The 27,033-nt window shown below is 57.8% G+C and overlaps 2 protein-coding genes across 3 annotated transcripts in view; one reads left to right on the forward strand and one right to left on the reverse strand.

The window, feature by feature from the left end:
* Positions 1 to 16,298, forward strand: part of NGEF (neuronal guanine nucleotide exchange factor) — a 102,616-nt gene extending 86,318 nt beyond the window's left edge. For both annotated transcript variants that reach the window (XM_072719149.1, XM_072719151.1), the window contains 10 exons: positions 4,567 to 4,727; positions 6,176 to 6,328; positions 7,516 to 7,645; positions 9,852 to 9,926; positions 11,638 to 11,727; positions 12,757 to 12,920; positions 13,162 to 13,317; positions 13,951 to 14,030; positions 14,717 to 14,821; positions 15,322 to 16,298. In XM_072719149.1, coding sequence (XP_072575250.1) covers positions 4,567 to 4,727; positions 6,176 to 6,328; positions 7,516 to 7,645; positions 9,852 to 9,926; positions 11,638 to 11,727; positions 12,757 to 12,920; positions 13,162 to 13,317; positions 13,951 to 14,030; positions 14,717 to 14,821; positions 15,322 to 15,512 — 1,305 coding nt within the window. In that variant the 3' untranslated portion in view covers positions 15,513 to 16,298. The remainder of the gene's footprint in view (positions 1 to 4,566; positions 4,728 to 6,175; positions 6,329 to 7,515; positions 7,646 to 9,851; positions 9,927 to 11,637; positions 11,728 to 12,756; positions 12,921 to 13,161; positions 13,318 to 13,950; positions 14,031 to 14,716; positions 14,822 to 15,321) is intronic.
* Positions 16,299 to 18,100: 1,802 nt separating this feature from the next.
* On the reverse strand, positions 18,101 to 25,812 carry SNORC (secondary ossification center associated regulator of chondrocyte maturation). The gene is made up of 4 exons (XM_072719156.1): positions 25,653 to 25,812; positions 25,130 to 25,293; positions 18,974 to 19,156; positions 18,101 to 18,343 (listed from the first exon to the last, which is right to left on the reverse strand). Exons 2-4 carry the CDS (start codon positions 25,200 to 25,202, stop codon positions 18,234 to 18,236), a joined length of 366 nt encoding a protein of 121 aa, XP_072575257.1. The 5' UTR covers positions 25,203 to 25,293; positions 25,653 to 25,812; the 3' UTR covers positions 18,101 to 18,233.
* Positions 25,813 to 27,033: the final 1,221 nt, after the last annotated feature.

Consider the following 27,033-nt stretch of genomic DNA (forward strand, 5'->3'; position numbering starts at 1 on the left):
CCCCAGTGAACCCCAAGCGGCCCCCGTGGCTGACCCTGCATTAGCAAGGGGTCCTGACTTTGTGCATCTCCGGAGTATCTTGTATTCAAGGGGTGCAGTGCTGGCCTGGGGTCTGCAGGCTCAGGTGTCTCTGGCCTTGCTCCAGGAAGGGGGAGATGCTTGCCAGCCGAAGCTAAATCCAGTCAGCTCATGTGAGACGGAGCGGTGATGGTCTTGTCCCAGCTGGGACACCAGTGATTTCTCTCTGTTGTTTCCTTTCTTTGGAGAAAAATCTAAATTTACTGAGAAAAATATGATCCAGTGTCTTCTAAGTGCGGTAGGGTAGCCTGCAGGGAGCCAGATGTGGCTTCTCGTCCACAAGCCAACTCGGGAAGTGGTGTGAACACCTTCAGCGCCCAGGAGCAGCCCTCCTGGACTCTAGAAAACAAGGTTGTGTGGTTTAGGCCCACACAGCGGGCAGGGGAAAGACTCATAGATGGAAACAGGAGCTTGTTGTTTCCTCCGTGGTCCTCTCATGGCCTGGCCCCCAGCCCCCGCTGTCCCACCAGGCGCGCACATCCGTTTTCTGCATGAGCATTTGTGCCCCTGGGAATGGGCTTGTCACATCCAGTGTCACCTCCTAGTACAAGTCCCTCTTGACCCCTCTGGCCAGAGCTTCATCCCGTGGAGCTGAGTCCTGTGAGGGCAGCGCCCTGGTGCTGACTCCGTAATGACCCCCAGCGTCCAGCGGGTGCTTTGAGATGGGTGGGCTCCAGGCTGACGGCTGTCAGCTGGGGACTGTGGTTCCCGTTTTGCACGATGGGAACAGGCTTAGCTGCTTAAAGCAGTTCTCATCCTGGCAAAGGTCTGGCTAACTCCAAGGCAGAAGCCTTGACCGTTCTGCTGCTCAGCTGCCCGTGCCGGACACCAGGGCCATCTCAGTCCCTGCCGACTCCACAACCACCTGGACTGACCCCTCCAAAGCAGCACCCAGAGTTGAGCAGATCTCACCCCTGGAAAAGAACCCAGGCAGGAACGGGCTTGGTAGTGGCAAGGCTGGGAAAAAAACTGGAACAGGATAATTGGCGGAAATCAAACAGGATACTAAGTTGAGCACTAAGCAGCATTGAGAGACGAGCCGTGATTCATAAAATTCGGGTCAGTCTAGCCAAGTGTTCCCCAAGGCTAAGGATCCTGCGTCAGCCCCGCTGAGGGTGTCACACAGCAGCCGGGGGGCAGGTCAGGGGGCCTCAGCCTGCGTGGCCACGGAGCAGTGGTTTTATCAAGGAGTGCCCCATGGTCAGCCACGTGTGCACATTCTTACACACTTTTACACACACGCAGCACGTTCTTATGCTCATTCATACACATTCATATGTATATGCTCTTGTATACACATTCTTATACTCATTCATATAAATACATCTCACATTCACACACTCATACACACACCCATTACACTCACATATACATACACACACACAGACATACACTCGCACACACCTCTCCCTGTCTGCTCTGTCCCCATTCCCTGGGATTCAAGCTCCATGGTGGCAGGGAGTTGGCCATGCTCACTACTAAATCCCTGGTGCCTAGACAGGTGCTCAGCAAACATGAGAGCAGAGGGGAGAGTGAATGAGTGAATGATGAGTGAGTGAGTGAATGAATGAGGGGGTGAGTGAGTGAACGGATGAGTGAGTGAACGAGTAAGTGAATGAATGAGTGAATGGGTGAGTGAGTGAGTGAATTAGTGAGTATTGAATGAGTGAGTGAATGAGGGAGTGAGTACGTGAATGAGTGAGTGAATGAATGAGGGGGTGAGTGAACAAGTGAATGAGTGAATGAATTAATGAGTGAATTAGTGAGGGAGCAAATGCGTGAATGAGTGGATGTATGAGCGAGGGAATGAGAGAGAGTGGGAGAGCACGCAGGGCCCGGATCCCCATCAGCCCCGCGCTGCACCCAGAGGCTTGACTGAAGGAGAGCGACGTGACCATCAGATGGGACCACCCCCCCCGGATGGCGCGTGCGGAAGGAGCGGGGTGCGCGGTGGGCTCAGGGGTGCGGGCTCAGGCGGTGCGGGTGTGCAGGGTGGCCCTCGGGGAGACGCGGCCTCCGCGGGGCCGCGTGGCGGGCATGGCGCTTTGTCCTCCGACGACACTCGGCCGCGTCCCTGTGCGGGCGGCGGGTTGCGTATTTGCTTAGAGCCTGCAAGCCGCGGTGGCTTGACATCTTCTTAGCGAACCGCAGCGTAGCGGCAGGGGGGTGGTCTGATGCCTGGGTCGTGGGGTGCGGGGCCGCCAGGGAGGCCGCTGGGATGTGCTTTCCGTGGCTTCGCCCGCCAAGGGGACCTGGCCGCCGCGACCTGGGGGTGGCTCCAGAGAGGCTCCAGCGATGGCTCCCTTCGGCCCAGGTCGGGGGCACCCGCTGGGGCACCAGGTGGGCTCTCCGCCGCCATGGCCCGGGCTCTGATTGCTGGGCCACCCCGGAGTGACTTCCCTGTGGACTCTGTCCCTGTTGCTGGGCGGGTGTATGCTCCTGGGGGTCCCCAACTTGCAAACACGTCGCTTCTTGTAACCCCTGCTCTGCCTGCGGTCTAACGGGGCAGTGTGGTGGCCCAGCCCAGCGCTCGGAAGTCCCTTGGGTTGAGCCTCTGCCCTTCGCCCGCCCAGCGGTAACTTTGAGGGCGTTACTTCACCTCTGCCTCTGGTTCCTTTGGGTGGAAGAGGAGCCCCCGTACGCCATTCCTGGGGGACCCGGGAGGATTCCTAGTGCCTTGAGAACAAATGCTAGTCCCTCCCTGTCTCCTTCCACCCGTCCTTCCTGGGCCCTGGAGCTCCACTTTCCTCGAGCCCTGGTAGGGCTCTGGCCGGGGGGGGCGGGGTGGAGGTGAGGGTTGCAGTGACATATGGGGTGGTCGGGGCACGGGGAGGACCAGAGTCCCTGTGCTGAGGACCAGAGTCCCTGTGCTGCTCCATCTGTCTGGTAGTTTCCTGGGGCCGCTGTAACAAATCAGCACCAACAAGGTGGCTCGCGACAGTTGGGGTCTCTTCTCCCCCAGCTGTGAGGCCTAGAGACCTGAGACCAAGGTGTCAGGACTCCCAGGAGCCGCTTGCCCTTCCTAGCTGCCGGCACCTGCAGGCGGCCCTGGGCATGGGGCACACGTTCAGCTCTGCCTTGGTCTTCACATGGCCTCCTCTGGGCGTCTCCGCGTCAGACGTCCATCGTGTGTCCCATGGCTCCCTTAGAAAGACACCTGTTGTTGGATTTAGACTCTTGGTCCAGGGTGATGTCCTGGACATCCTTAATTTGCATCTGCAAAGAACTTTTTCCCAAATAAGTTCACAGTCATCGGTCCCAGAGCTTAGGACACAGACACAGCTTTGGGGGGTGGGGTGGGCACAGTTCACCCCACTACACCGTCCCTTCTGGGCAGCCACTGTGGGACTTGAACCCGCCCTCAGGAAGGGTCATCGGTTTGCTTGGGAGCAAGGCGGGGAAGGTGGGCCCTCACGGCAGAGAAGCTCCTCACTGGAGAGAACAGAGCCTCGACTGGTTTTGCTACGTGCTTTAGGCTCAGCGACCAGGTAACAGGCTTGATACAGAATAAGGCTGCCTCTGGGGAGCTTATCAGATTCTGGATTTCTTTTTCTTTTTCAAAATGAAAATTGCGGGATCCCTGGGTGGCGCAGCAGTTTGGCGCCTGCCTTTGGCCCAGGGCGCGATCCTGGAGACCCGGGATCGAATCCCACGTCAGGCTCCCGGTGCATGGAGCCTGCTTCTCCCTCTGCCTGTGTCTCTGCCTCTCTCTCTCTCTGACTATCATGAATAAATAAATAAAATCTTTAAAAAAAAAATGAAAATTGCTTTATCGATTACATTATGAAATTAGACCATGGAAGAAATAATAGATGCTCATTTTTCAATTTAAAGACAAGTTAGGGCAGCCCCGGTGGTGCAGCGGTTTGGTGCTGCCTGCAGCCTGGGGTGTGATCCTGGAGACCCGGGATGCAGTCCCACGTCGGGCTTCCTGCATGGAGCCTGCTTCTCCCTCTGCCTGTGTCTCTGCCTCTCTCTCTGTGTGTGTCTATGAATAAATAAATAAAATCTTTGAAAAAAAAAATAAAGACAAGTTAAAGGGTGAAAAGATAAAAGATGCACCCCCTCCTGCTGTCTGTGGTTGACACGGTGGCCTGTGTCCTCCAGCTGTCCCTGGGGGTGTATAGGTGTGAGGCCCTCCATACCGATTTTCACGCCCATTCTGCACCAGGAGACCACCCGCGTCACCGTTAGCAGTTGCTGGGGCTCCAGTATATGCCTGACCTCTTGGGTTTTCACCTACTCCGTGCTCCGGAAGTTAGGAGGTCTCCGGGTTTCCATATAGCGAGCCGTGAGCACGTTCTCTCTGCCTTTTATGCAGGGAGCCTTGGGGCCAGCGTGTGGAAGCACCCTTAGTCCACTCGCCCTTGCACACACAGGCCTGCCTCTCTCTGTGTCTCTGACCGGGAGCCAGGGAGACGCCCTCCTGCAAGGTGAGGCCTGGGAGGTGACCGCTGGCCCTCCTCTTGCCTCTCTGTCCTGACACAGGCCATGTTCGAGCTGGTCACTTCTGAGGCCTCCTACTACAAAAGCCTGAGCCTGCTCGTGTCTCACTTCATGGAGAATGAGCGTCTGAAGAAGATCCTGCACCCGTCTGAGGCACACATCCTCTTCTCCAACGTCCTGGACGTCATGGCCGTCAGTGAACGGTGAGCCACCTGCTCTGTCCTCGTGGGGCCTGGCTTCCAGAACCTTCTCACGTGGGGCAGTGCTTGTTACACTGGCTTCTCTACATTTGTGTGTTTGGAATTATCTATAGTAAGATACAAACAAATAGGTAAACCCAGCCATTTGCCTCCCGTCCCACCAGGGCATCCCCCTGAGCAGGCCTCCTATCTGCAGGTTCCCTCCCAACAGCGCAGATATCCCACGTGTCCCCCAGAGTCGGGCAGGTGGTGGTGGGTGACCTGACCAGGTCCAGGGGATCCGTGTAAGCTGCTCTCTATCCTGGTGTCCTAAAGTCCTGGTTTGGTGCATTCAGGGCCCCAAGAGTCCCTGAGAGCCTCTGCAGAACCCCTGTCCTGGACCTAGGCCTTCTTTCTCCATAATATGTGGAGGTGACTTTGGAACTGTGCTTACATGTTGCCTATAAGGATGGGAGGAGCTTAACTGGAGGAAGAATAAACAGCCATTAATTGATTCTTGTAAAGAAGAAAAGGATGCCAAATTGTACTGTTAGGATAGAAGATCCACTGACCATTTCTCACTAGGCCTTGGAAATCTGCGGCTCAAAGCCCAAAACTCAGCTTTTGGATGAGCTGGTCTAACGGCGCATGTTTGGATGTGAAGCTGTGGTGTGGCAGTAGGGTCCCCTCCACCTCTGGGGTGCGTGGGGTGCTGCTGGTGCTCTGTGGGCCCCCGGGTGGGCCCCTCCTCTGCACTCCTTCTCATGGCAGCTTCCGAGTGGGCTCAGGCGCAGGATTGCTGAGACACCCCTTGGCCTCTGCTGCTTCACCTTGTTGAGGGAAGGGAGTCTTTTTATTTGTGGTTTTTTTTTTTTTTAAGATTCTGTATTTATTCATGAAAGACAGAGAGAGAGAGAGGCAGAGACACAGGGAGAGGGAGAAGCAGGCTCCCTGTGGGGAGCCCGATGCGGGACTCGATCCCAGATCCCAGGATCACGCCCTGAGCAGAAGGCAGACGCTCAACTGCTGAGCCACCCAGGCGTCCCTTATTTATGTATTTACTTATAGTTCATCGTGGAGAATTCCAAACATGCAGAAGTAGAGACAGGAGCGTGTTGAGCCCACCCCCAGCCCAGCATCTAGAGTTGCTCGCATCCCCACCCCTCCCCACCACCCCGGGAGCCTTCTGAAGCAAATCCCCGTTGTTGCCTCATCAGGGAGCACACCAGTGTGTATGTCACACATAAGGTCTCTTTCACTCTCTTTTAAAAAAATACCCCTGAGGCTATTACCCACCTGAAAACACTGAACAGATAATTCCTCGATGCGACCAACCACGCCATCAGTGTGGGCATCACGTCCTGCCGCATCCGTTGCCTTGTCCGAGCGGGGCCCGGGGCTGGAGGTGTGTCCTGAGTGTCACTGTCGCGTGTCCCTAACCCAGGCCACTGCCCCCACCCCGCGCCCTGCAGGTTTCTCCTGGAGCTGGAGCGCCGGATGGAGGAGAACATCGTCATTTCGGACGTGTGCGACATCGTGTACCATTACGCGGCCAACCACTTCTCCGTGTACATCACCTACGTCAGCAACCAGACCTACCAGGAGAGGACCTACAAGCAGCTGCTGTGAGTGTCCCCGTCCCGGGCTGCGGGCTGTCACCACTTCCACGGGGACATCAGCCGTGGTCCTTGGTCCTCTGCTTTCCCAGTAGAGTACCCGAGCCTGGCACATGCCTGGGACGTCAGGGTCACTAGGGGAATGTGACCCCGACACAGGCAGCCGTGGCACCCACCGGCCCCATGTCCAGAGCGGCGGGCTGAGCTCCATGAGGTTTGGCAGAGAGGGTTTGAGGCCGGGAGGACCCCCCCAATGCCCAAGGGCTCAGGAAGATGGCTTGAGATAGAGACAAAGGCGAGGATGGGGCAGCGGGGGAGCCTTTGTGGGGTTCCAGCAACACCCTTGACTTTATTACTCACCTCTCCGCTTGTCAGCTTCCCTGGAGTTCCGGTCGATGAGGTGATTTTTCAGTCAATTTGCTTCTTTTAAACATTTCACACTTCTGTGCCACGCTTCGGTGACGGTTTAACCAGTGATGTGCTCTTAGCTCGACTCCGGAGCACCAAAGGGCTCTCTGGGAAGCAACAATCTGACGTTCGGCTTCACTGGGCTTGTCATCAAGCCACGTAGCTACTCGTGGATGCTTTAAAATGGAGCTTTCAGGGCTTGGGATGTTTGGGGGTTGAAAACGGATGGGAGGGGATCAGGACGCCAGTTCTGAGGACAGACACCAAGGAAGCCGGCATACGGCAGGACAGGGCCCAGGTACCCTGGGGTGCCCCTCAGGCAGGGCACCTGTGGAAAGGCAGTGAGCAGGTGTCCCTGGGGCCATGGTCTAGGCGGCCCCCTCTCTGCCCCCTGCCCAGCCGCCTGCACACAGGACATTTCTGGTGGCAGGCACAGCGCAAGTCCCTCTGGCCCTTGCCCCCGCCTGCTGCTGTTTCTGTCACTACGTGGGTTCACCTTGCCATGGCTCCCTGCTGGGCAAATCACTGAATTGTGCCCCTGAGTCATGGACTTGGCCACACGAGCAATTCTTACCTTCCCACACACGGCATCTTTTGCTACGTTTTCATGGGCCAGGCCTGTGAAGCCACTATTGTTATTTGGCTCGTACCTGAAGGGTTTATTTTGCATGAAAAGCAGTCAGCGTGTGTTCGGTGCCCGTGGGCTGTCTGGTTCCTCCGGGGCTGCGGACGCACTCCCGAGTCACGCCTCCTGCGCCCGAGACCGACCCTCGTGTCCGTGTCCCCAGCCAGGAGAAGGCGGCCTTTCGGGAGCTGATTGCGCAGCTGGAGCTGGACCCCAAGTGCAGGGGGCTGCCTCTGTCCTCCTTCCTCATCCTGCCTTTCCAGAGGATCACGCGCCTCAAGCTGTTGATCCAGGTACCACGTGCCCTGGGCTTGCGTACACCTCTCCCGCTGCAGGCCGTTGCCTTTGGCTGTTCCAGGTCTCTGCTAGCTTTCTAGAAAGTCCATTTGTTCCACAAATCCTAAGGCAGTGGGGGACTCAGCCCCTGTTCCCAGTGAGCTGCAGTCTGGGAGAGAGATCGACAAGCACACACAAACCAGGAGGTGGTCATGGCTGTGAGGACAGTGAAGCGGGGTACTTGATCGGGGGTCACTGCCTGGCCACCGTCAGCTGGGGAGGCTCAAGAAAGACTCTCAGACAAGTGACATTTGAGCAGAGACTGGGCTGACAGAGAAGAGCTCTTCAGGTGACAGGCAACCGTGTATGCAAAGGCCCTGGGGCAACGAGGCTCACAGCCTGGAGGCCAGTGGTGAGCTGAGGGAACTTGACAGGAGTGAGTGCAGATTGGGTGAAAGGTCAGTTGAGGCCCTGAGGGACCAGGTAAGATGCTGGCTTCATTCCTCGGCAGGGCAGGACGGGAGTCGCCTGGTAACTGCCTTCTGTGAGAGCACGTGACAGCTGCCTGTGCAGAGTGATGGGCAGGAGAGCAGGAGTGCAAATGGCAGAAGGGATCTGGAAGCTACTGGACAAAGGCAGCTTGGCCTGGGGGAGGGGGCAAGGCAGGGTGGGGGGTAGGGAGGAGGGGAGAGTCTGGAGGGAAGGAGGGAAATCAGAATGGAGGTGCCCGCTTGCTACTCCGGGTAAGAGGGAGGAAGAGTCTAAGCTGGAGCAGTTTCCCCATCTGAACTGTGGGAGAGCAGACCGGATGGATGAGTTGTCTTAAAACAGTTATGAACAAAACCTGAAGATGGCCCAGGTCTGCGTCTGCACTGGCCTTTCTTTCATACCACAAACAATTTTTTGAGTACTGTGCCTACTTTTTGCTAGTCTGTCCTGGGGCCAAAGGTCACAGATATATCCACGGGTTTCTATGCTTGGGAAGCTTTGGTTTTAGTGGAAGTGAAAGACAACTACTATTTGATCTAATGAAATCTTTTAGGAGAAGAACAAAAACAAAAAAAGGTGGGGAGACAGGGTCGGGAGCAGTCGGGGGTTTGGGTGTGACCCAGCTGAGCTCGAGAGCCCTGAGCAAGCAGGTCCCTAAGTTCAGAGTTAAACGGGTGAAGTCAGCACAGGGCTTCTCAGCATTGAGGTGGCATTTAGCGAGAGAGACCAAACAAGGAGAGAAAGGGTCCCAAGACCCAGCCCTGGACACGGTGCCCAAGGAGGAATAGGGGTGAGGCAGGAGGAAGGCCAGGCGGGCTGGAGCCAGGGAAGCCTGGAGGGGGTGACATTTCCTGAAGCCTGGAGCAGGGGGCATCGCCTGTACAGTGGGGGCCCCGGGGCCTGCTGCATGCTGCTGGGCTGTTCGGTCCACCCCGCAGGGGAGTGGATGGTGTGGACCTGGCCATGGCTCTCAGCTGAGAGGATGACCTGCAAGCCACAGTGAAGGGAGCTCAGAGGTCAGATGGGGGGAGACCAAAGACCTGGGGCAGCTACCTAGCTCCATGGCAGCAGCAGTAAGGAGTAGAGGTCACAGCCTGGGGCCAGGGGGACCGGGCCCAGAGGCCTGAGACCAAAGAGGAGGGCGTCAGAGGAAGCAATCCCACCCGCCCCACCCCGATGCCCAGGGCGGCCAGAGAGAGCGCTATGAGAGAGCTCAGGGGGCACAAACCCAAGTCCCAGAACGCTAGTCATTGAAGGGGTTACGTGTGAAATTTTTTTTTTTAACTTGGAAAAACTGAAACAGAAGACGGGGGAAACTTTGAAGAAATTACAGGAAAAGAGCATATACAGATATGTAAAAATCTTAATTTTTCTACAACAAAAACCAACAAAAATAAGATCAAGACCTAGCTGAGTGTTGTGCTGAGGAAACGCAGGGCAAGGGCAGGCCGGATGAGTGGTCCGGAGCCATCAGGGAGGCATTCTGGGAAGCACGTTTTGAGGCAAAGGTGATGAGAGCATCATTTTGTTAATCCAAGAAAATGAAACGGTTGGAAAAAAAAAAAAAAGCCACTTTCACCAGTAAGAGGAGGGTTAACAAAGTCTCAGGGTCACTGCGACTTGGCGATGAGGGCAGTCCCCGGGACAGGGCAGGGCAGGCCCTGTGTCCATGGGGGCCAGGAGGGGAGGGAAGGCCACATGTGGTCAAATTAAAGCAGATTTTCCTGTGCTCAGAACATTCTGAAGAGAGTGGAAGAAAGGTCTGAGCGCGAGTGCACTGCTTTGGAGGCCCACAAGGAACTGGAGATGGTGAGCTGTGCTTCCTCCTCCTTTTCTTCCTCCATAAACTGTTTTCCTTGTCCGGATACCTGCCGCCCACCGTCTGGTCCTGCTTTCTCCCCTGTCCGTGTGTCTTTGGAAATTGCAAATTCGTTTTAATATCTGCTTTTTTTTTTTTGTTTTTAAGATTGTATTTATCTATTCATGAGAGACATGGAGAGAGAGAGAGGCAGAGACACAGGCAGGGGGAGAAGCAGGCTTCATGCAGGAAGCCCGATGCGGGACTGGATCCTGGGACTCTGGGATCACGCCCTGAGCCAAAGGCAGACAAGGGGTAGCTTGATGTCAGGGTGGTGAGTTCGAGCCCCACGTTGGGCGTAAAGATTATTAAAGAAAGAAAAACTCACCTAAAAAGAGCCAAAAAAGAGGTGTGGCCTGACAGCGCCCCAGCTGAGCCAGGGCAGCAGCAGCCGAGGTGACCTCTACTGCCACCCACCGGCCGGGCTCTCTCATCAGCTGCCCCCTCTGCAGGCGTCTGGCGCCCTCAGGCCCCACGCTTGTCCCAGCCTGCTTCCAGCATCTTCCTGCCCTGGGACGGACCTGGGGGCTGGATCTGGCTCTGGGCCCTGACACAGCTCCGCCCCACACCTCCTCCCCCTGCCTCGCCCCTCCAGTCTGCCAAGGACTCACTGGCCCTGCTTTTCCCACCCCAGGTGAAGAAGCCGTGTCCAGTCCTCGCCCTTGGAGGAGCGGTTCCTCCTGGGCGTCGCCAGCAGGGTAGGGTGGTGCTGGAAGCGATGGCGTCCGTGTCCCTTCTGGGTGCCATCCATCCGTGTGGCTCCCGGTGTTGCTGGGGCCCCAAGGCAGCTCAGGCCGAGGTGCAGGGGCCGCTCAGTCGTGCCGGCAACCGTGCTGAGAGCCTGGTGCCTAAGTTCTCCTCTGCTGTCACCTCCCTTTCTTTCCCTTCTAATGAAAGCTATACTTGTGTTTCTTGTACTTTACCTTTCTCTTATTTTTTTTTTTTAAAGATTTTACTTATTTATTCATGAGCGACACAGAGAGAGGCAGACACACAGGCAGAGGGAGAAGCAGGCTCCCCACAAGATGCCCGATGCGGTACTCGATCCCAGGACCCCAGGATCACGCCCTGAGTCAAAGGCAGATGCTCAACCGCTGAGCCACCCAGGCGTCCCTACTTCTCTTATTAATAAGGGTGTATTTTTAGGGGCACCTGGCTGGCTCAGTCAGTAGAGCATGTGATGCTTGATCTCAGGGTTCGAGCTCCCTGTTGGGTGTAGAGATGACGTAAAAATAAAACCCATGAAAAACTAAATAAAATACAAAGGTGGGGTTTTTTTTTCCTAATTGATAAAAGTAATTGACGTTCAATACAAAGAAAAAAAATTGAGCAAGTGTTCATAAATAAAAAGAAGAGGGTAAAGCTCACCAGTTATCCCACACCTCACGGCTGACCTGCGGGTGCTTGACCTCACAAACCGGCACATACACCTGTAATCTTTGCAAAAAGGGGTTGTGGTTTCTAAGCTGGTCTGGCTCCTCATGTAAAATTACTGCAATTTTTTAATGATTTCAATGAGGACCGCGAGCCATAACCGACAGCAGGCCAGCCAGGCTCGGCTGCAGGCAGTGTCTGCTCACGCCCCGGGGCCAGAGTGGACAAAGGCAGGGCCCGCGAACAGCTGGCTGCACCTGGCTTCATGTGTCCCCCTTCTGATGCCAGGTGGTAAAAGCGTGCAACGAGGGTGTCAGGAAAATGAGTCGCACAGAACAGATGATCAGCATTCAGAAGAAGATGGAGTTTAAGATCAAGGTGAGCCTGTGCCCGTCCCCGTGTCCCCAGCCGGTCTGGCCTGGAGCATCTGTCCCTGGTCGAGTCCAATGATTGGCCCCCCTTGTGTCTCAGTGCAGTGTCACCTTCACTAACGTCTCTCTTGACACCTCTCGCTGACCCTGCCTGCCCCCTGTGACCATGCCATCCCCTTGGCCTGTGCTTATCTTCTGAGAGATGGTGTGCAAGGACCCTGGAGTGACATGCTCTCGTTTCTTGGCTGTGTGACCTTGAGCAGTTAGTGGACATGAAGCACGTGACAGGGACCATTCCAGGGATTCTTAAATGGGGGGAGGGGGACTGAAAATCTGACTGCAGTTACCGACCTCCCCCAACTTTATGTAAAGCTTCAGGTATTCGTGAGCACGAAGAGCCCCCTGGACCCAAGTTTCTGGTGACACATGAGGACACAGTGCACATGGGGGTCCCTGAGGTCCTGCTGTGTTTAGGAAGTGAGCCCTGGCTGAGGATGCAGATATGGGCTTCTGGGCTCCCCCCACATCTCCACCTGCTGGTCCAGCTGCTGGGTGCCAGGAGCCTCTCCCTGAGCCCTGCAGTGGGTACCTGCAGACCTGGCCTGCTTGTCCCATGGCACCCAGTTCTCTCCTCTCTGCTGTGAACTTGGCTCCTGCTCTGATTCTGCCCTGCTGGGCTGAGCTTGGTGGGGAATGACAACCGTCACACGGGTGCCCCCTCCCACACACATACACTCAGGTGTACACACGAGTCCACATAGACACACTTAGACACAAGCACATATACATAGAAGCACACACAAACACATATACAACAAATGCACAGCTGCCCCCAGCACAAATACACAGCGACACACACCCTCGTGTGTGCACACACATGCACTGCTCTTCCTGCGTTTACCCAGGACGGCTCTACCCCCCACCCCAGGGCAGTGCCCCCATGCCAGTCCTCAGGTTAGGACTCCAGTGAGGCTGGCAGAGCCCCGGGAGGCCTGGAGGGGCACAGCCGCTCTGACCCCATCCCCTCCGTCCCCAGTCCGTGCCCATCATCTCCCACTCCCGCTGGCTGCTGAAGCAGGGTGAGCTGCAGCAGATGTCAGGCCCCAAGACCTCCCGAACCCTGCGGACCAAGAAACTCTTCCGGGAAATTTACCTCTTCCTCTTCAATGACCTGCTGGTGATCTGCCGGCAGATCCCCGGGTGAGCAGCTGGTCCCCTGCCCTGTGGCAGGGAGAGCTGGGGCTTGGGCCAGCCCCTCATCACCGGTCACCCTGGCAGGCGGCAGTCTGGGGGTGGGGGGACCGGTGTTCAGGTGGGGGGCTTCCAGGATGAGGTGAGGAGTGGCCAGAACAGTAGGGCCAGCAGGACCGGGGGTGCGGGTGGGGGTTCCCTGGGGCCTCCTGGGGACCAACACACCCACCCTGCCGCCCTGGGTCCCCAGAGATAAGTACCAAGTGTTTGACTCGGCCCCGAGGGGCCTCCTTCGGGTGGAGGAGCTGGAGGACCAGGGCCAGACGCTGGCCAACGTGTTCATCCTGCGGCTGCTGGAGAACGCGGACGACCGGGAGGCCACCTACATGCTGAAGGCGTCCTCTCAGTGAGTGCCCGCGCCGCCAGCCGTGCCCCTGGGTCTCCCTCCCAGGCGGAGCAAGGCTCCGGGGCTCAGGACATGCCTGGTGGCCCGCCGGCTGCCCAGGCCCCAAGGGGAGGCTTTCTGCCAGGGGCTGCCGCCAGTCGGGGTGTCCCTCGGGGCCTCAGGCTCCAGGAGGGCCTCTCTTTCCTGATGACATGTAGAACCCTCGGGGCCGCGCTGACCACTGCGCCACACCCTGGGCGGCCCGGGGCGGCCACTCACCCTCCTGAGCAGCCAGGCCGCCTGCCCCGCGGCCCCGGGGCTCGGGGAGGGACAGCCGAGATTTTGTGAGCCCCGGGTGGTGCTCGGCTCTCCGTTCCCACAGGGCTCACAGGTCACCCCACCCACCTCGGCCCAGTTGGTCCACTTGGACCAGTTCCCACCGCCCAATGTGTCTGAGAGACTGCGGCTTTCAGGGGGCCCTCGGGTGGCACGCGTGTCAGGGACATTCAGTAGGGCGCCCCGTGCCTCTCCGCTGGATGCTGGGCACCCCCAGCTGTCCTGCTGCGGTCTGTGGGATGCCTGGCTCCAGGCCCGGAGGGAAGTGAGGGGTGGTTTGCTCTGTGGCTTCGGCGATTGTCCTCCTCCACGTCCCAGGAGTGAGATGAAGCGTTGGATGACCTCACTGGCCCCCAACCGGAGAACCAAGTTTGTTTCCTTCACTTCCCGGCTGCTGGGTAAGTGCCCTCGGGGTGGAGGAGGCAGGTGCCGGCCGATGGGGGGGGGGGCTCTGCCTCTGCTCCGCACTCCTGATGGGGCAGCGCCTCCGAGCCAGCCAGCCCACAGCCCGAGGGCCTGTGCGCCAACCCTGATGGAGGACTCCGGTGTGACCGGGCTTCCCAACGTGAGGAGGGCTGATGAAACAAGTCCCTGGGTCTTAAGGGACAGGTACCACGAAGAGACCAAGAGGAATGTGGGCCCAAAAGGCAAACACCAGTGCTCTCTGGGGTTGCCAGCAGTCTGAAGAGCTTCTAAGATATAAAGGGGCGAGCCACCTGCCTCAGAGAAGCTGCTGGCCCTGCTGTGCTCTCCATTCCCCAGAATGGCTCCCGGCAGCACATCCCAGGCCTGACAAGTTCCTTCTGAAGTCCGAAAGAGGTCCCCTCCCGGACTGCTCCTCCCTTTATCCGCATATTGTTTTCCTCCAGAGCCCCCGTTTTAACCCTGTTCTCTGTGGAGCCAGACCCTCCTGTCCCTTGAGCAGACCCTTTCCCGTTGCTGTGGGAACGTGAGGCGTCGGCGCACCTGCCCTGCCAGCCCCCGGGGTGGGGGGTGAGTGTGTGTGTCCGGGGCCTGCTGCGGATGGAGCAGGACGGGTGACCTGGTGATGAGGACGTGTCACCTCCCTCCCCCCTCCCTTCAGACTGTCCCCAGGTCCAGTGTGTGCACCCGTATGTGGCCCAGCAGCCGGACGAGCTGACACTGGAGCTGGCCGACATTCTGAACATTCTGGAAAAGACCGAAGATGGTGAGGCCAGGGGCTGGGCGCACCCCCACTCGTGCCACCCCCTCCCCGCCCCCAGGACCCTGTGCCAGTGTGAGGGAGAAGGTGGGGTCGTCAAAGCCCCATGTGCAGAAGCAGCCACCACGAGGCCCAGGCTCAGAGGCAGGCTGCCCAACAAGACGGTGGCACTGACACACCACGTGGTCCGCTTGGATGCCTCTCCCCTTTGGGGGCGGCCTGGCTTCACTCTGAGCAGCAGACAGCTGCTGAGGGCTCAGGAATGGGTTCCAAAGTCCATACATTTGGGACACACCGGGTTCCTCCAGGAGGGTGTCAGGGCAGTGCTTTCCCAGCTTATGAGGGGAAAACCCAATCTGAGCGTGTCCAGCGGCGGTTCGCCGAGCAGGTGCTCTCTGGAAGGGCCAGCCGGGCTCGTGCATCTCCCTCTCCTCTATCCCAGCAGGGATGGGAGCCCTCAGCCCTCACCCCCACGGCCTGACCCTCCCCGACCCATCCCTACACAGGGTGGATCTTTGGCGAGCGTCTGCATGACCAGGAGAGAGGCTGGTTCCCCAGCTCCATGACTGAGGAGATCTTGAATCCCAAGATCCGGTCCCAGAATCTCAAGGAATGTTTCCGAGTCCACAAGATGGACGACCCTCAGCGCAGCCAGAACAAGGATCGCAGGAAGCTGGGCAGCCGAAATCGGCAGTGACCCCGGGCCCGGGTCACCAGCTTGGCGGGAGGATGCGGGCGGCCCGCAGCAGCAGCAGCAGCAGCAGCAGCAGCAGCGCCGGGCAGGCCAACCCCACGGACGGTGGAGGCCTCGGGGGGAAGGCAAGTGCCTGTGCAGGGGCCACCCCCGCCCCCTCCCTGCCGCGCTGAGTGCCCCTGTGTCTCGGCCCCCTCGCTTGCCAGCTGGAGAAAGGGTGCCTACGTCTTTCCTCTGCTGCATTTATAAACGAGAAAGTCTATTTTAAACAGTATTTGCCACCTCTCCCCCTTGTCTCTGAGAGGGGGTGGAAGTGGACCGGCATGCTCCAGGGGCCTTCCCAGGCACTGGAAGAGTGTCCCTGGCCGAGGGCAGGCTGGAAGGATTGTCATGACCCCCCCGCACTTGTCCTTCTCTACCCTGGAAGCCATTAGAATCCACCAGGCGTGCAGATGGATCGCCCTTGCCTGAGCTTGATGAGCAGCCCTTGGTCTCCGATTCAAAGGACTGAGAGACCAAACGCCTCTGTCTTCTCCCTCCCCAAGCCTCTGCCAGCCTCTGGCTGCACGGCCAGGCCCTGCTTCATGGCAGGCCTACCAGAGCTTGGCCGAGGGCCCATGCCACCTCTGGCTCCCTGACAAGCTGGATGTAACTTGTGTCTTCTGGCCCCTTCAGGAGCCCAGGTGTTGTGAGGAATGAATTGGTCACTGCATCCTGTATCGGTTTTGGTTCCGAGAAAAGCAAATATCATTTTTGGCTGCATTAAAAGAAGCATCATGTATAAAATAACGGAGGTGAAGGTCTGCTCTTTATTGCTCTGCTGCACACAGGAATGAGGTGTTTGGTTCTGGGCAGGGAAAGAGGAACTCCTTTCAAGGCCAGTGGAGGAGGCATGTCCTAAAGGAGGGGATTGAGGTGACTTCCAAGACAGGAAAAAGCAGCCAGGGTTAGGACCTCAGGTTGGAAAAAGATTTGGGCCTCTACTTATAGAAGGATTCCAGAAACAAGATGCTATTTGAAGGAGTTGGAGTGGAAGTGAGAACGCAGCTTTGGAAGACCATAGTAGGACTATCAGAAAAATCAGTGGGTGGTGATCCCACAGGAGATCTAACAACAGGCATGGGGCTGGGGCTTCCTACCTGGCCAGTCACTTCCTACCTTGGGCACTTCTTCCCACTTTTGGTGCCAGCAAGTTACCCAAATGCGGTTCCTCCCCCAGCCCAAGCTACCTTCATGGATTCCTTACCCCCGACCCCCAACTCTGTCCTGGAGTGTAGACGTCTGGAATCAGACCCTTCCCAACCCTGCCTGCCTGAGACCACACTCTTTCTGCCAGGACACACTTTCCTCCATGCCAGAACAGGCCCTTCATTAGCCCAGGATTTAGATCAAGTGGAACTTTGTAGCATCTTCTCACAGGCCACAACATGGCTTTTGGCATTCTTGAGACCTGAGACCCTTGGAGAATTGGATGGATTTCTGGAAGGTGCATACGTGTGCAACACTCTGGTTCATCAGGGAGCGGCTGACTGACTGACTGATGCTCATAGGGCGTCTGTGCTACACCCCCAGGGGGAGTACCCACACTTAAGTCTCTGAGGAGAGGGGACTGGGGGAGAGGGGCCATTCCTGGCCCTATGCTGCTCTTGGGGGTGGGGGACCCTGGGACAAAGGGGAGGGGTGACCACTGGTCCTGGCCCTTGTCCAGTTAAGGTTTTTGAAGCTGGTAAACAGCATGCTGATTTGGATCAGCTGCTCTAACTAGGGCTTTGGTTACCAGAGGTTACGTGGAATGAAGTAATTTAAACAGTTTTGTGAGAACTGGTCAGTTTTAGAACAGTCCTTCATAAGTGGAAACTTCTAACCCTCCTGTGTTTTGGGTCAGTGCCCATCTGGAGTATCCAGGAGGAGAAAACTGGTCTTAGCTGGAGCAGAAGTGATCAGGAGCTCAAGGAAGCTAAGGAGGCCAAAAGAGTCCCTAGAAACAGCAGTGAAATCAGAGGAGGAGGAACAGCTTCCCTCCACCAGCACCCACACCTAGACCCAAGGGATCAAACCATCACTGGGGCGCAGACAGTCCCGCCTCTAGTCTTCTTTTCCACTGCAAAGAGATGTAGTTCTGGCTTCTTCCCTGTTGTGCCGTGCCGGGCAGCTCAGCCACTATTTTAAATCTCAATTATAAAAGCGAGGCTTCCCAGGGAGCGTGTGAAATAAAGGACGTGACCAAGAAAGGAGAGCCAGGGGCAAGCGGGGGTTGGAGGGAGGCTGCCTGGGACGGCGGCGGCGGGGCGGCGGTGGGGCTGCTCCTGGGGCTCCGGGGCTCTGGGGCTCCGGGGCGGGGCGGGGCGGGGCGGGGCGGGGGGGGGTTCCTGGGGGCGCTGGAGGGACGGGCCTGGCGCTCCGAGCTGGCACATGGGGCTTGGCTGACCAAGTCAGACGGCGGCCGCGCCCCCCAAATACCCCAGCGCCCTGCACCCCTCCTGCGGTCCGCGGTCCGCGGTCCGCGGCCCAGCCCAGCGGGCGGCCCCGGGCGCTCGGGCACTGCGGGGGCGGGGGCGGGGGCGGCGAAGCCTGGGCCGCGGGCAGCCGAGCGGGGACCCCGCGCGCACGGGTGGGAGTCGCCCGCCCCGCTGGCCACACACGCACGCGCGGACACACTGACACGGGGCGCCCCCGGGGTGCAGCCAGTCGCGCCGCGGCCGAGGCGCCGCCCCTTTATTCGCTTCAGGAGGCGGAAAACTTTCTCAGCGCGACGACCACGAGCGCCAGCACCACGCAGGTGGCCAGCAGGGCGGCGATGACGATGGCGGCGATGGCGCCGGGCCCCAGCGAGCCTGCGGAGGACGGACGGCGGCTCAGCCCCGCGGCTCCGCAACCCCCGCCCCCGCCGCCCCCCCAGGCTCCGCGCCCTCCTGTCCCGCCGCCCCCCCAGGCTCCGCGCCCCCCAACGCCCCCGCCCCCCCAAGGCTCCGCGCCCCCCCGGCCCCCTCCGCCCCCCCAAGGCTCCGCGCCCCCCAACCCCTCCGCCCCGGCCCGCCCCCCCCAAGGCTCCGCGCCCCCCAACGCCCCCGCCCCCCCAAGGCTCCGCGCCCCCCCGGCCCCCGCCGCCCCCCCAAGGCTCCGCGCCCCCCAACCCCTCCGCCCCCCCAAGGCTCCGCGCCCCCCAACCCCTCCGCCCCGGCCTGCCCCCCCCAAGGCTCCGCGCCCAAGGCTCCGCGCCCCCCCGGCCCCCTCCGCCCCGGCCCGCCCCCCCCAGGCTCCGCGCCCCCCAACCCCTCCGCCCCCCCAAGGCTCCGCGCCCCCCCGGCCCCCTCCGCCCCGGCCCGCCCCCCCCAGGCTCCGCGCCCCCCAACCCCTCCGCCCCGGCCTGCCCCCCCAAGGCTCCGCGCCCAAGGCTCCGCGCCGCCCCCCAGGCTCTGCCCCCCCGTAACCCCACCCCCATCCGGGCCCCCTCCCGCAGGTACCGCCGCCCTGGTCCAGACGCTCCCGCGCGGTGCTGTCCTCGGGGCTCGGCGTGGCGGTGGGGGCCGGGGGCCCGGTGGCCGCGGGCTCCCGCGCGGGGCTGGTGCTCTCCACGGGGTCCTCTCCCGACGGCAGCTCGGCGGGCTCGTTCCACAGGGTGGGCGCGGGCTCCTGCGGGCCCTCGGCTGCAAGGCCAAGGACGGGCGCTGGGGGCAGGCGGCAGGGCCGACCGGGCCGTGGCCCCGCCCCTGGGGTCAGACCGCAGCGGCCTCCCGTTTCAGCCCCTACTTCAGCAGCCAGACTGCTCCCGAGCCCGAGCCGGTGAAGACGGACGGACGGGAGGCCGAGGGAGGGAGACGGGGACCAACAGATTCTCCTAGAAAACAGCTGGGAAGACCCCGAGCCGCGGCCGCACAGCTTCAGGACCGTGGGCGGGCGCAGGGCCTCCACCTGGATCCCTCCTCTGAACTGCCGGGCTCCGTAGGCCTGGGTGACATGACTGACACTTGTGAGGGACCCTCCCCCTGCAAGGCAGACACAGGTCTGGAGACCAGAAGACCCTGGAGAGGCCAGAAGGGGGTGAGACGACTCTCCCCCCACAGGAACCAGGGTCCCTGCCTACCCAGAGCCCCAGGAAGTGGGGAAGAGAGGCAGACTCCTCCTCTGCTTCCTCGCCTTTGCCCTAACCTGGGCAGAGCCACACAGCCCACAGGACATGGGGCCCAGTGCCCACACATACCCCGTGTTCTGAGGCTTAAACCCCAAGGTGACTCTGTATCCTAAGAAACTGCAAGGCCAGGACATTGCTGCTTCCAGACAGAACAGGGCCAGAGGGATGGGCAGGGGTGTCTGTGGTCAGTGAAAGGGAAGCCCCAGGAAAGGGCCGATGCGCCCCCTGCCCCCACACAAGCTGGGGCTCAGTCAGCACATCAGTCCCTGTGCAGCATTCTCTGCAGAGGCCTTTCTCTGCTCCTGGGTTGGGAGTTAGCAAGGTTTAGAGCACCCGGGGGCTCCAGGGAACGGGGAGGTTGAGACTGAGAGGCCTGTGTGACAACTGCAGCCCCATATCCCCACCTCCGCCATGCCAGCCCATGCCAATTTCACACACACACACACACTCACACACTCAAGGATCCTGGTCCAAGGAGTCCCACAGCACTACCCCAACCCTGGACCCATCTATCCTTCCCAGACAGGAGGCCCCAGCCACCCAGTTTAAGTTCAAGACCAGAATGGCAGGCAGTCTCTGGGCTCCCCACCCCAGCCCTGAACATTGGTTTTAGCAGGGTCAGGACTGGCCAGTGCCTAATCTCAGTTGTGATCCAGAGACGCTGAGCCCCCACGCAGTCCCTAGAATGGGTTCAGCAGGCGCCATGACAGACATCATCTCTTTTACTCCAGCTGCTCGGTGTCTAGGAACTGTTGTATCCCTGCCTCAGAGTTGAGGAAACCAAGGTGCCTTTGTGAGGAGTGCTGCTGGGACTCCAAACCCCCTGGACAGTGAAGTAGCAGGAAACACTTCCCAAGAAACCATCAGGGAAGTTGTGTAGTTCATGCAGCCCCAGCCAGCCTGCCTACAGGTCCCCGAGGCACCTTTTCCTCCAGAGGCTTCACCCCTGAGAGCTCCCTCTGGTACAGACAGGCCAGCCAAGCTGCTTTCAGACTCACTGGCTTGCAGAGAAAGGCTGCTCTCTGGGAAGACACAGAGGTGCCTTTGGGTCTTTGCTGCTAACAGTGCCCACCTGGGGCAAATCACGAGGAAACAGCCAAATTCAGGGTCAGTCTTAAAATAACCATGCTTTCAAAAACATCCAGGTCATGAAAGACAAAGAAAGGCTGAAGAGCTTTTCCAGATTAGAGACCAAGGAGGTTGAATGCAGCATGTATTCCTGGATGAGGGGTCCTACGGGGTTTACTGGGGAAGAATGAATATACTTAGAGAACAGTGCTGTATCGATGTCTGTGTCCTCATTTGGATAACTGACTGGTTATGTAAGAAAACATCCTTGTTCTTAGAAGCATTTAGGGCCAAAAAGGCTTGATGTCTACAACTTACTCTCGAATGGTCCACATTCAGAAAAGTCAACTGGGTAGATGAGAGACAGGAAGAAAAGCAAATATGGCAAAAGTGAATCTAAGAATCTACTGGAGTTCACTGGGTTATTCTTGAAACTTTGATGTAAATTTAAAAGCTCTTTACAATCATACTGTACAGGTCTCCCCAGGCCCTGCCCCTGCAGCCTCTCTCAGGCCTGGGCTAGACCCGGTCTAGGCTCAGCTTGCAGGCAGGGACCGCTGTTCTGTTCCTCAAGGGTTACCTGAGCTGACATCCCTTTTCAGGAAACACCCTGGCAAAGCAGATCTCCCAGGGGCAAAAGGTCCCTGGGATACAGTGTGAGGGAAGCTTCTCACTGGCAGGGCCTGAGGCTGAACCAAAATGCTGGTGTCTAGAGGCTGCCTTGACCCCCTACCAACTATGAAGACCACCCCATGAAGGTGAGGGAGTAACCCTGTCAGGCCCCCGTTGTCACTGCCGGCGGGGGGGGGGGGGGGGGGCGGGGGGGGGGTCTACAAGCCCTGTGGCTGCTATGGAAAGTGCCGGGCCCCAGACATGCTTGCCTCAGGCTCCTAGAAGCTGAGCCAGAGAACAAGTCTGAGTATGCCCACTACTAGGCTCTGAGGTCTGGGGCTCATAGACTGCCTGTCTTCCCAGGTAAATGGACAAACCATTGGCTCCCACTTGCTCCTCTTATACCCATTGCAGGAAGGCTACCTCAGGGCTCCTGGGTACCAGGCCCAGCCAACCTAGGTAGTATTTGGGGGAATCAGCTACCTGGAGCTAGCAGGGCCCAGGTAAGCATCTCCTTCTGCCTGTTGCCAGAGCCCAAGAGCCATCTTGGGGAGAGAGGCCCTCTGACCAGGGCAGTTGGGGCGCACTCAGGCCTACTCCCCTTCTGGGAGACCGATGACCCACCCTTATTCTGGTGCTCCCCACAGAAGCCGGGTCCTCCCTGCCAAACACACTGGCTCAGGCCACCTTATCCCTACCGTGTGTACCCACTGCAACCCCTCCTCCAACACCAAACCAGTTCCTAAAGCTTGAGGGGCTGAACCCATGGGCTTCCAAAACAAAAGGGCAGGGTCCAAAGCCTCTGTTGCAACGTCACCCTGGGACCCTGGGTGACTGACTTCCCTCCCCACTCCCTGACTTCACTTCCCAATCTGTGAAATGGGAGTTGGACCGTGCCTCTCCTTGGCCTACACAAGTAGTAACTGTGCTGGCATTGCCATCGTCAGCTGCTGCCTTGGCCCCAGGGCCCCTCTGGCCGGATACAAGCCAGGTAGATCTGTGTGCTGTACCTCTGTTGCAGCTGACCATCACGGGACATGCCCAGAGGCCTGCCAGCATCTGAGTAGGCTCAGAACTGCAGCCTGGACTCAGCCACCAGCCTTCTCGTAAAGGAGGTACAGGTGCCAGGAAGAGGCCAGAGCCTTTTCTTATCCTCATCTACATGTCTGTATTTTCTCAATTTGCTATAATAAAAGGAGAAAACAAAGTTGAAAGGCAATAACCCACCTTCCCACCCCACCCCCCGCCCCATTGTATCTTGGAGAGCCCTAAACAGAAGCAGCTGTCAGGGAGTTTGCCGGCAGGAGGGCCCATCTAAAGAGTGGAGATGAGGGAAACAAAGCCAGGCAGAGGGACCAACACAAGCAAAGTCATGGAGGAGAGAGTCCCAGGTATGGAAGGTGAGCTGTGAGCCCCAATGGGATATTAAGTGAGAACAGAGAGATGGGTGGGACCAAGGGGGACCTGTGATAGACCAGGGTTAGCAACGTCCTGTGACTCTGACCAAGGAAACCAGGAGAAGGGGGGTGCCTCGTGACCCTGCCACAAGCCCGGGCACAGTGGGTTCTTCCCTGGTCCCACCGCCTCCAGCCGCCCTGCCTTTCGGTAAATAGGTTTGTTTAACACTCGCTCTGACCACAGGGCCATGAGGCCAGGCACCCAAGCTCACAGACAGCCTTTGTGCCAGCCATGAAGGGCCTTTTCATCGCTGCCCTGGCCTCCCGCCTGCTCAACCTGGCCTGCTCCCCCTGCCCCACTAGCTGCAGCCACAGACAACCGACAGGGAGGCCAGGAGGCTGAACCTGGACCTCAGCCACAGAGCCACTCCTTCCCTGCGTGCCTACTGCAGGACCCCAGCCCACCAAGCAAAGGGCAGGGGGCCTGCTAGGCCTTGTACACACCTGTTCAGAGCTTCTAGCCCAGAGTGGGGTAGCTGAGAACCTCCCAAACATCCTCCCTCACAGAACGGCAGGAAGAACAACAGCCAGCCAAAACCCCAAAGACTCCAGGGTGGAGTTGGCCTGCCTGTTCTTGGTAGGACACGTGGAGGGAGGTGAGGCCAGGTGAGGTCCTAGAGGTGCCAAACACGTCCCCAAACATTCCTGTGGCAGCAGACAAAGCCCACCCACCCAGCCTGTGTATGCACAGCCTGATCCAGGGCTTCTGGCCAGTATCCTAGGCAGGGAGAGCTGGCTACCTCAGGGAATAAGAAACTGGACAGGAGCTCCCCAGGCGGCCCCAGAACCTGGGCAGGCAGGCGCCAGCACCTTCACCTCTACCCACTTTGACCACTGGGCAGGGGTTGGGTGGGTGTGGAGGATTTACAAGGACCACAGTCCCAAGGTCTAGTCCATAGAAGATGCCACCCTACATTCAGGTCACTCTCCCAGTTCCTGGGGCATCACACCAGCCCATCTAGCCCAACTGGTTCATCTCCCATATAAAGGGAGGCTGGGCACCTTCCCAGCCTACATGAGGAGGTGTTTTTGCCCCAAGACCACCCTGTACCCAGAGGAGGGGCTGGGGACATTTAGTCATGTCCCCAACATTTACTGGGTGCTACAGGAGGCCTGGCCCATCCTGAAAGCTCTTATGTTTGAATTTGGTAGTCCTATGGTCCCCTGCAAGGGAGGCAGAGCTACTGACTGCAGTTACCACCGTGATACAGATGAGATGTACAGAGAAGCTGAGAAACAGCTGGTAAACACAGCCAGAAGCAAAGCCAGGCTTCTTCCTAGGGCATCTAGAGGGGCCTGCATGCCCACAAGCAACTCACCATCACCCATTTCTCCCTGGTGTGTGTGCCTGAGTGTGTGGCTGTCCCACTAGGCCTCACACCCCCCAGCAACTCTCCCCAGCGCCATGCTCAGGTAGCTGGCATCCACTTGCCACCCTGATAGATCCACAGACATTCCCCCAAAGCCTATGCTGCAGAGAAGGTCTCCCAGAGTCTTCTACCCACACCTTTCTCCGGCCCAGGACCCCCTCCCACCCACCGCCTTACACACAGGGGCCCTGAAATATTTCTATTTTGGCTCTCCTCATGGCCAACAGAGATTGCTTTCTTCCAGGGCGAAGACCATTCAGGACCTGTCTGTGCTATTTCTCTCTTGAGCTTTGAAGCTGGATGGGGCCAGCCCCTACCAGCAGAGGGCCCTAGTACCATGCCCCAGGTCCAGGGAGCCTGCCACCCCAAGCCTATTGGGACTTTCCTTCTCACCAGACCCCCGACCCAGCCATTTCATCCTCAGTACTGAGGCTAAGTCCAGTGTCCTCATCATGATTTTGCCAAGGAGTCTCAGGCCCTTGCTCTTTCTGGAATTTCTCATGGGCTTGGAATAGTACCTGAGTCCTCACTCTGGAAGGACATTTCATAAAGCCAGCAGAGAAGGGCTTGCAGGGTTGAAAAGTAAAACAACAGAGCTCTGTAGTTTCTGCCTAGGAGCCTGGGGCCTCTGGTCCTTCAGCCGCTTGCCTTGTGCCTGATGCCTGCTCCTGACTCCCAGGTCTGAAACCTTCAGATTCTAGCATGCTGGGGTAATCCCCACATCCCCCAGGCAGCTAATGTCCCTGGCCTTGCTCCGTAAATCACCCCCCTGCTTCACGGGCCATCGTCCCCGTGGCTAGCAATTCCCAGGACGACTCGGCTCCTGGCAGCCTATCCATAGGAGCCCTCCACAGAATCACCCCAAACAGCTGCCCCATCTCCTATGAAGGGCCTCTGCCCAGTAGGCAATGGAGAATGTGGCCCAAGGTGCTTCTTGGCCCTGGGCAGCTGGTGGCAGCAGAGTCAAGGGAGCACCCTTACCTGTGAGCACTGCGGGGGCCAGGACCCCGGGGAGGAGCAGCAGGGCCATGCGTAGGGCCAGACAGAATGCCATCCTGGCCTGTGAGGGTGCGCAGCTGGAGAGCAGGGTGCACCGACGACTGAGCTAGTTAACTTCAGAGCGGCGGGAAAGAGCTATCAAAGGGCTGGGAAGGGTTTTCATCAATGCAAACTCTGTCCTCCTGGGACACCGTGCCCGCCCCCCACACATCAGCGCGCGCACACACACACATACACACACACACACACACAGAGCAAAGCTTACAGAACCGACTGCTTTCCTGAACTCCAAAGTAGCCCCACCCTCAGAGAGGGAAAGAAAGAGGAAATTTCTCTCTTTCCCTCTCTCCCTCCCCACAGCCCTCTCTCTTTCTCTGTCTCTCTCTGTCTCTGTCTCTCTCTGTCTCTCTCTCTCTCTCTCTCTCACACACACACACACACACACACACACACACTCAACCACTGGAAGAAAGATTCTCAAACTTCAGTGTGCAAAAAGACTCACCCAGGTTACTTGGAAAATGCAGATGCCTCCAGCACTCTGTTTCAGGGGGTCATGGGTAGGCCCAGGGATCTGCATTTTAGTGCCTGTGACCCTGGCTTGAGAGACTGAAGCCCAGGCAGTCAGCACTGCACAGAGTCAGCTCACTCTTGGGCTCCGACGCCTGGTGGGGAGACAGCACTCGTCAGGGCTTGTGAAAGAAGCACTTTTAACGCAGTTTCAATCCAAACCCTCAGTAGCTCTAGTCTTTCCAGAAAAGCTCATGTTGTTAAACTTTGCCTTGTTTCTTCTTCTTGCTCTCTGTTCTCTCAGGTGTCTGAGACTTGAAACACCACCTGTATGCTCCTGGCATCTGTGCCCACCCTGGGTGTGGTGCAGAACTTCAGCCGGACCACCCACGGCCTCCCCAAAAGCTCCATGGGTATCTAAAAAGTATATGTAATTTAACGTGTCCAAACCAACCCTGACTCCAGTGCCTCTCCAGTCCTGCTCGGTCAGTGGAACCCAGCCCCAGATCTTCCCAGATGTCCTAGCCACATAATTAAAAGTCATCAAAGGTTTTTCTCTCCCTTACTCCTAATCTCTCAGAAAGTACTGCCAGCACCCCTTACCTCACACCCTTCATGCTTTCTCCCTGACCTTAGAAAAGTCACCTTAAAGGCTTCCCTTAGCCTTGCTTGCTATTCTAGTCCACTGGCCTTGACTAGGTTCCTCCAACACAGCAAACGTGGTCCTGTCACAGTGCCTTTGCACTTGCCATCCCATCTCCCAAAAGGCAGTCCCTCAGCTCAGTATGTACCTATCTCATCACCATTCAAGTCCTAATGAGTCAGCCTCCCATCTACCCATCACATCATTTAATTTCTTTCTAGCACTTACATATACATAAGATTCTCATTCCTTTCACTGTTTTTTTTTTTGGGTGAATTTTCTGAGGAATAACATATATACTGTGAAATGCACAAATCTTATGTTCTTATGTTTACAGTTTGAGGAACTTTTATGAGTGTATACACCAGGGCAAACAGCCTAATCAATATCGAACATTTCCAGCACATCAGTAGCATCCTTCCTGTGTCCACCCATCAGTACCTCCAAAGCACGATTCTGTCTTCTGTCACTATAGTTGAGTTTTGTCTATTCCTGAACTTCAAATAAATGGAATCATAGGATATGAACTTGTTTCACTGGCTTTTTTGTTGTTGTCCGAGATTCTGTGAGATTCATCTACATTGCTGCATGCAGCAGCTTTTTTGTTTTTATTGAATAGTAGTAGTATCGGTTATATGAATATGTCACAACTTAACCATGCTTCTATCCATTTTGCCATTTACCTGTGTCTATTTGGGTTATTTCCAGGTCTGAACTTCTATGAATACAGCTC

The sequence above is a fragment of the Vulpes vulpes genome, chromosome 9 (genome assembly GCF_048418805.1).
Source record: "Vulpes vulpes isolate BD-2025 chromosome 9, VulVul3, whole genome shotgun sequence".
NCBI lineage: Eukaryota > Metazoa > Chordata > Mammalia > Carnivora > Canidae > Vulpes > Vulpes vulpes.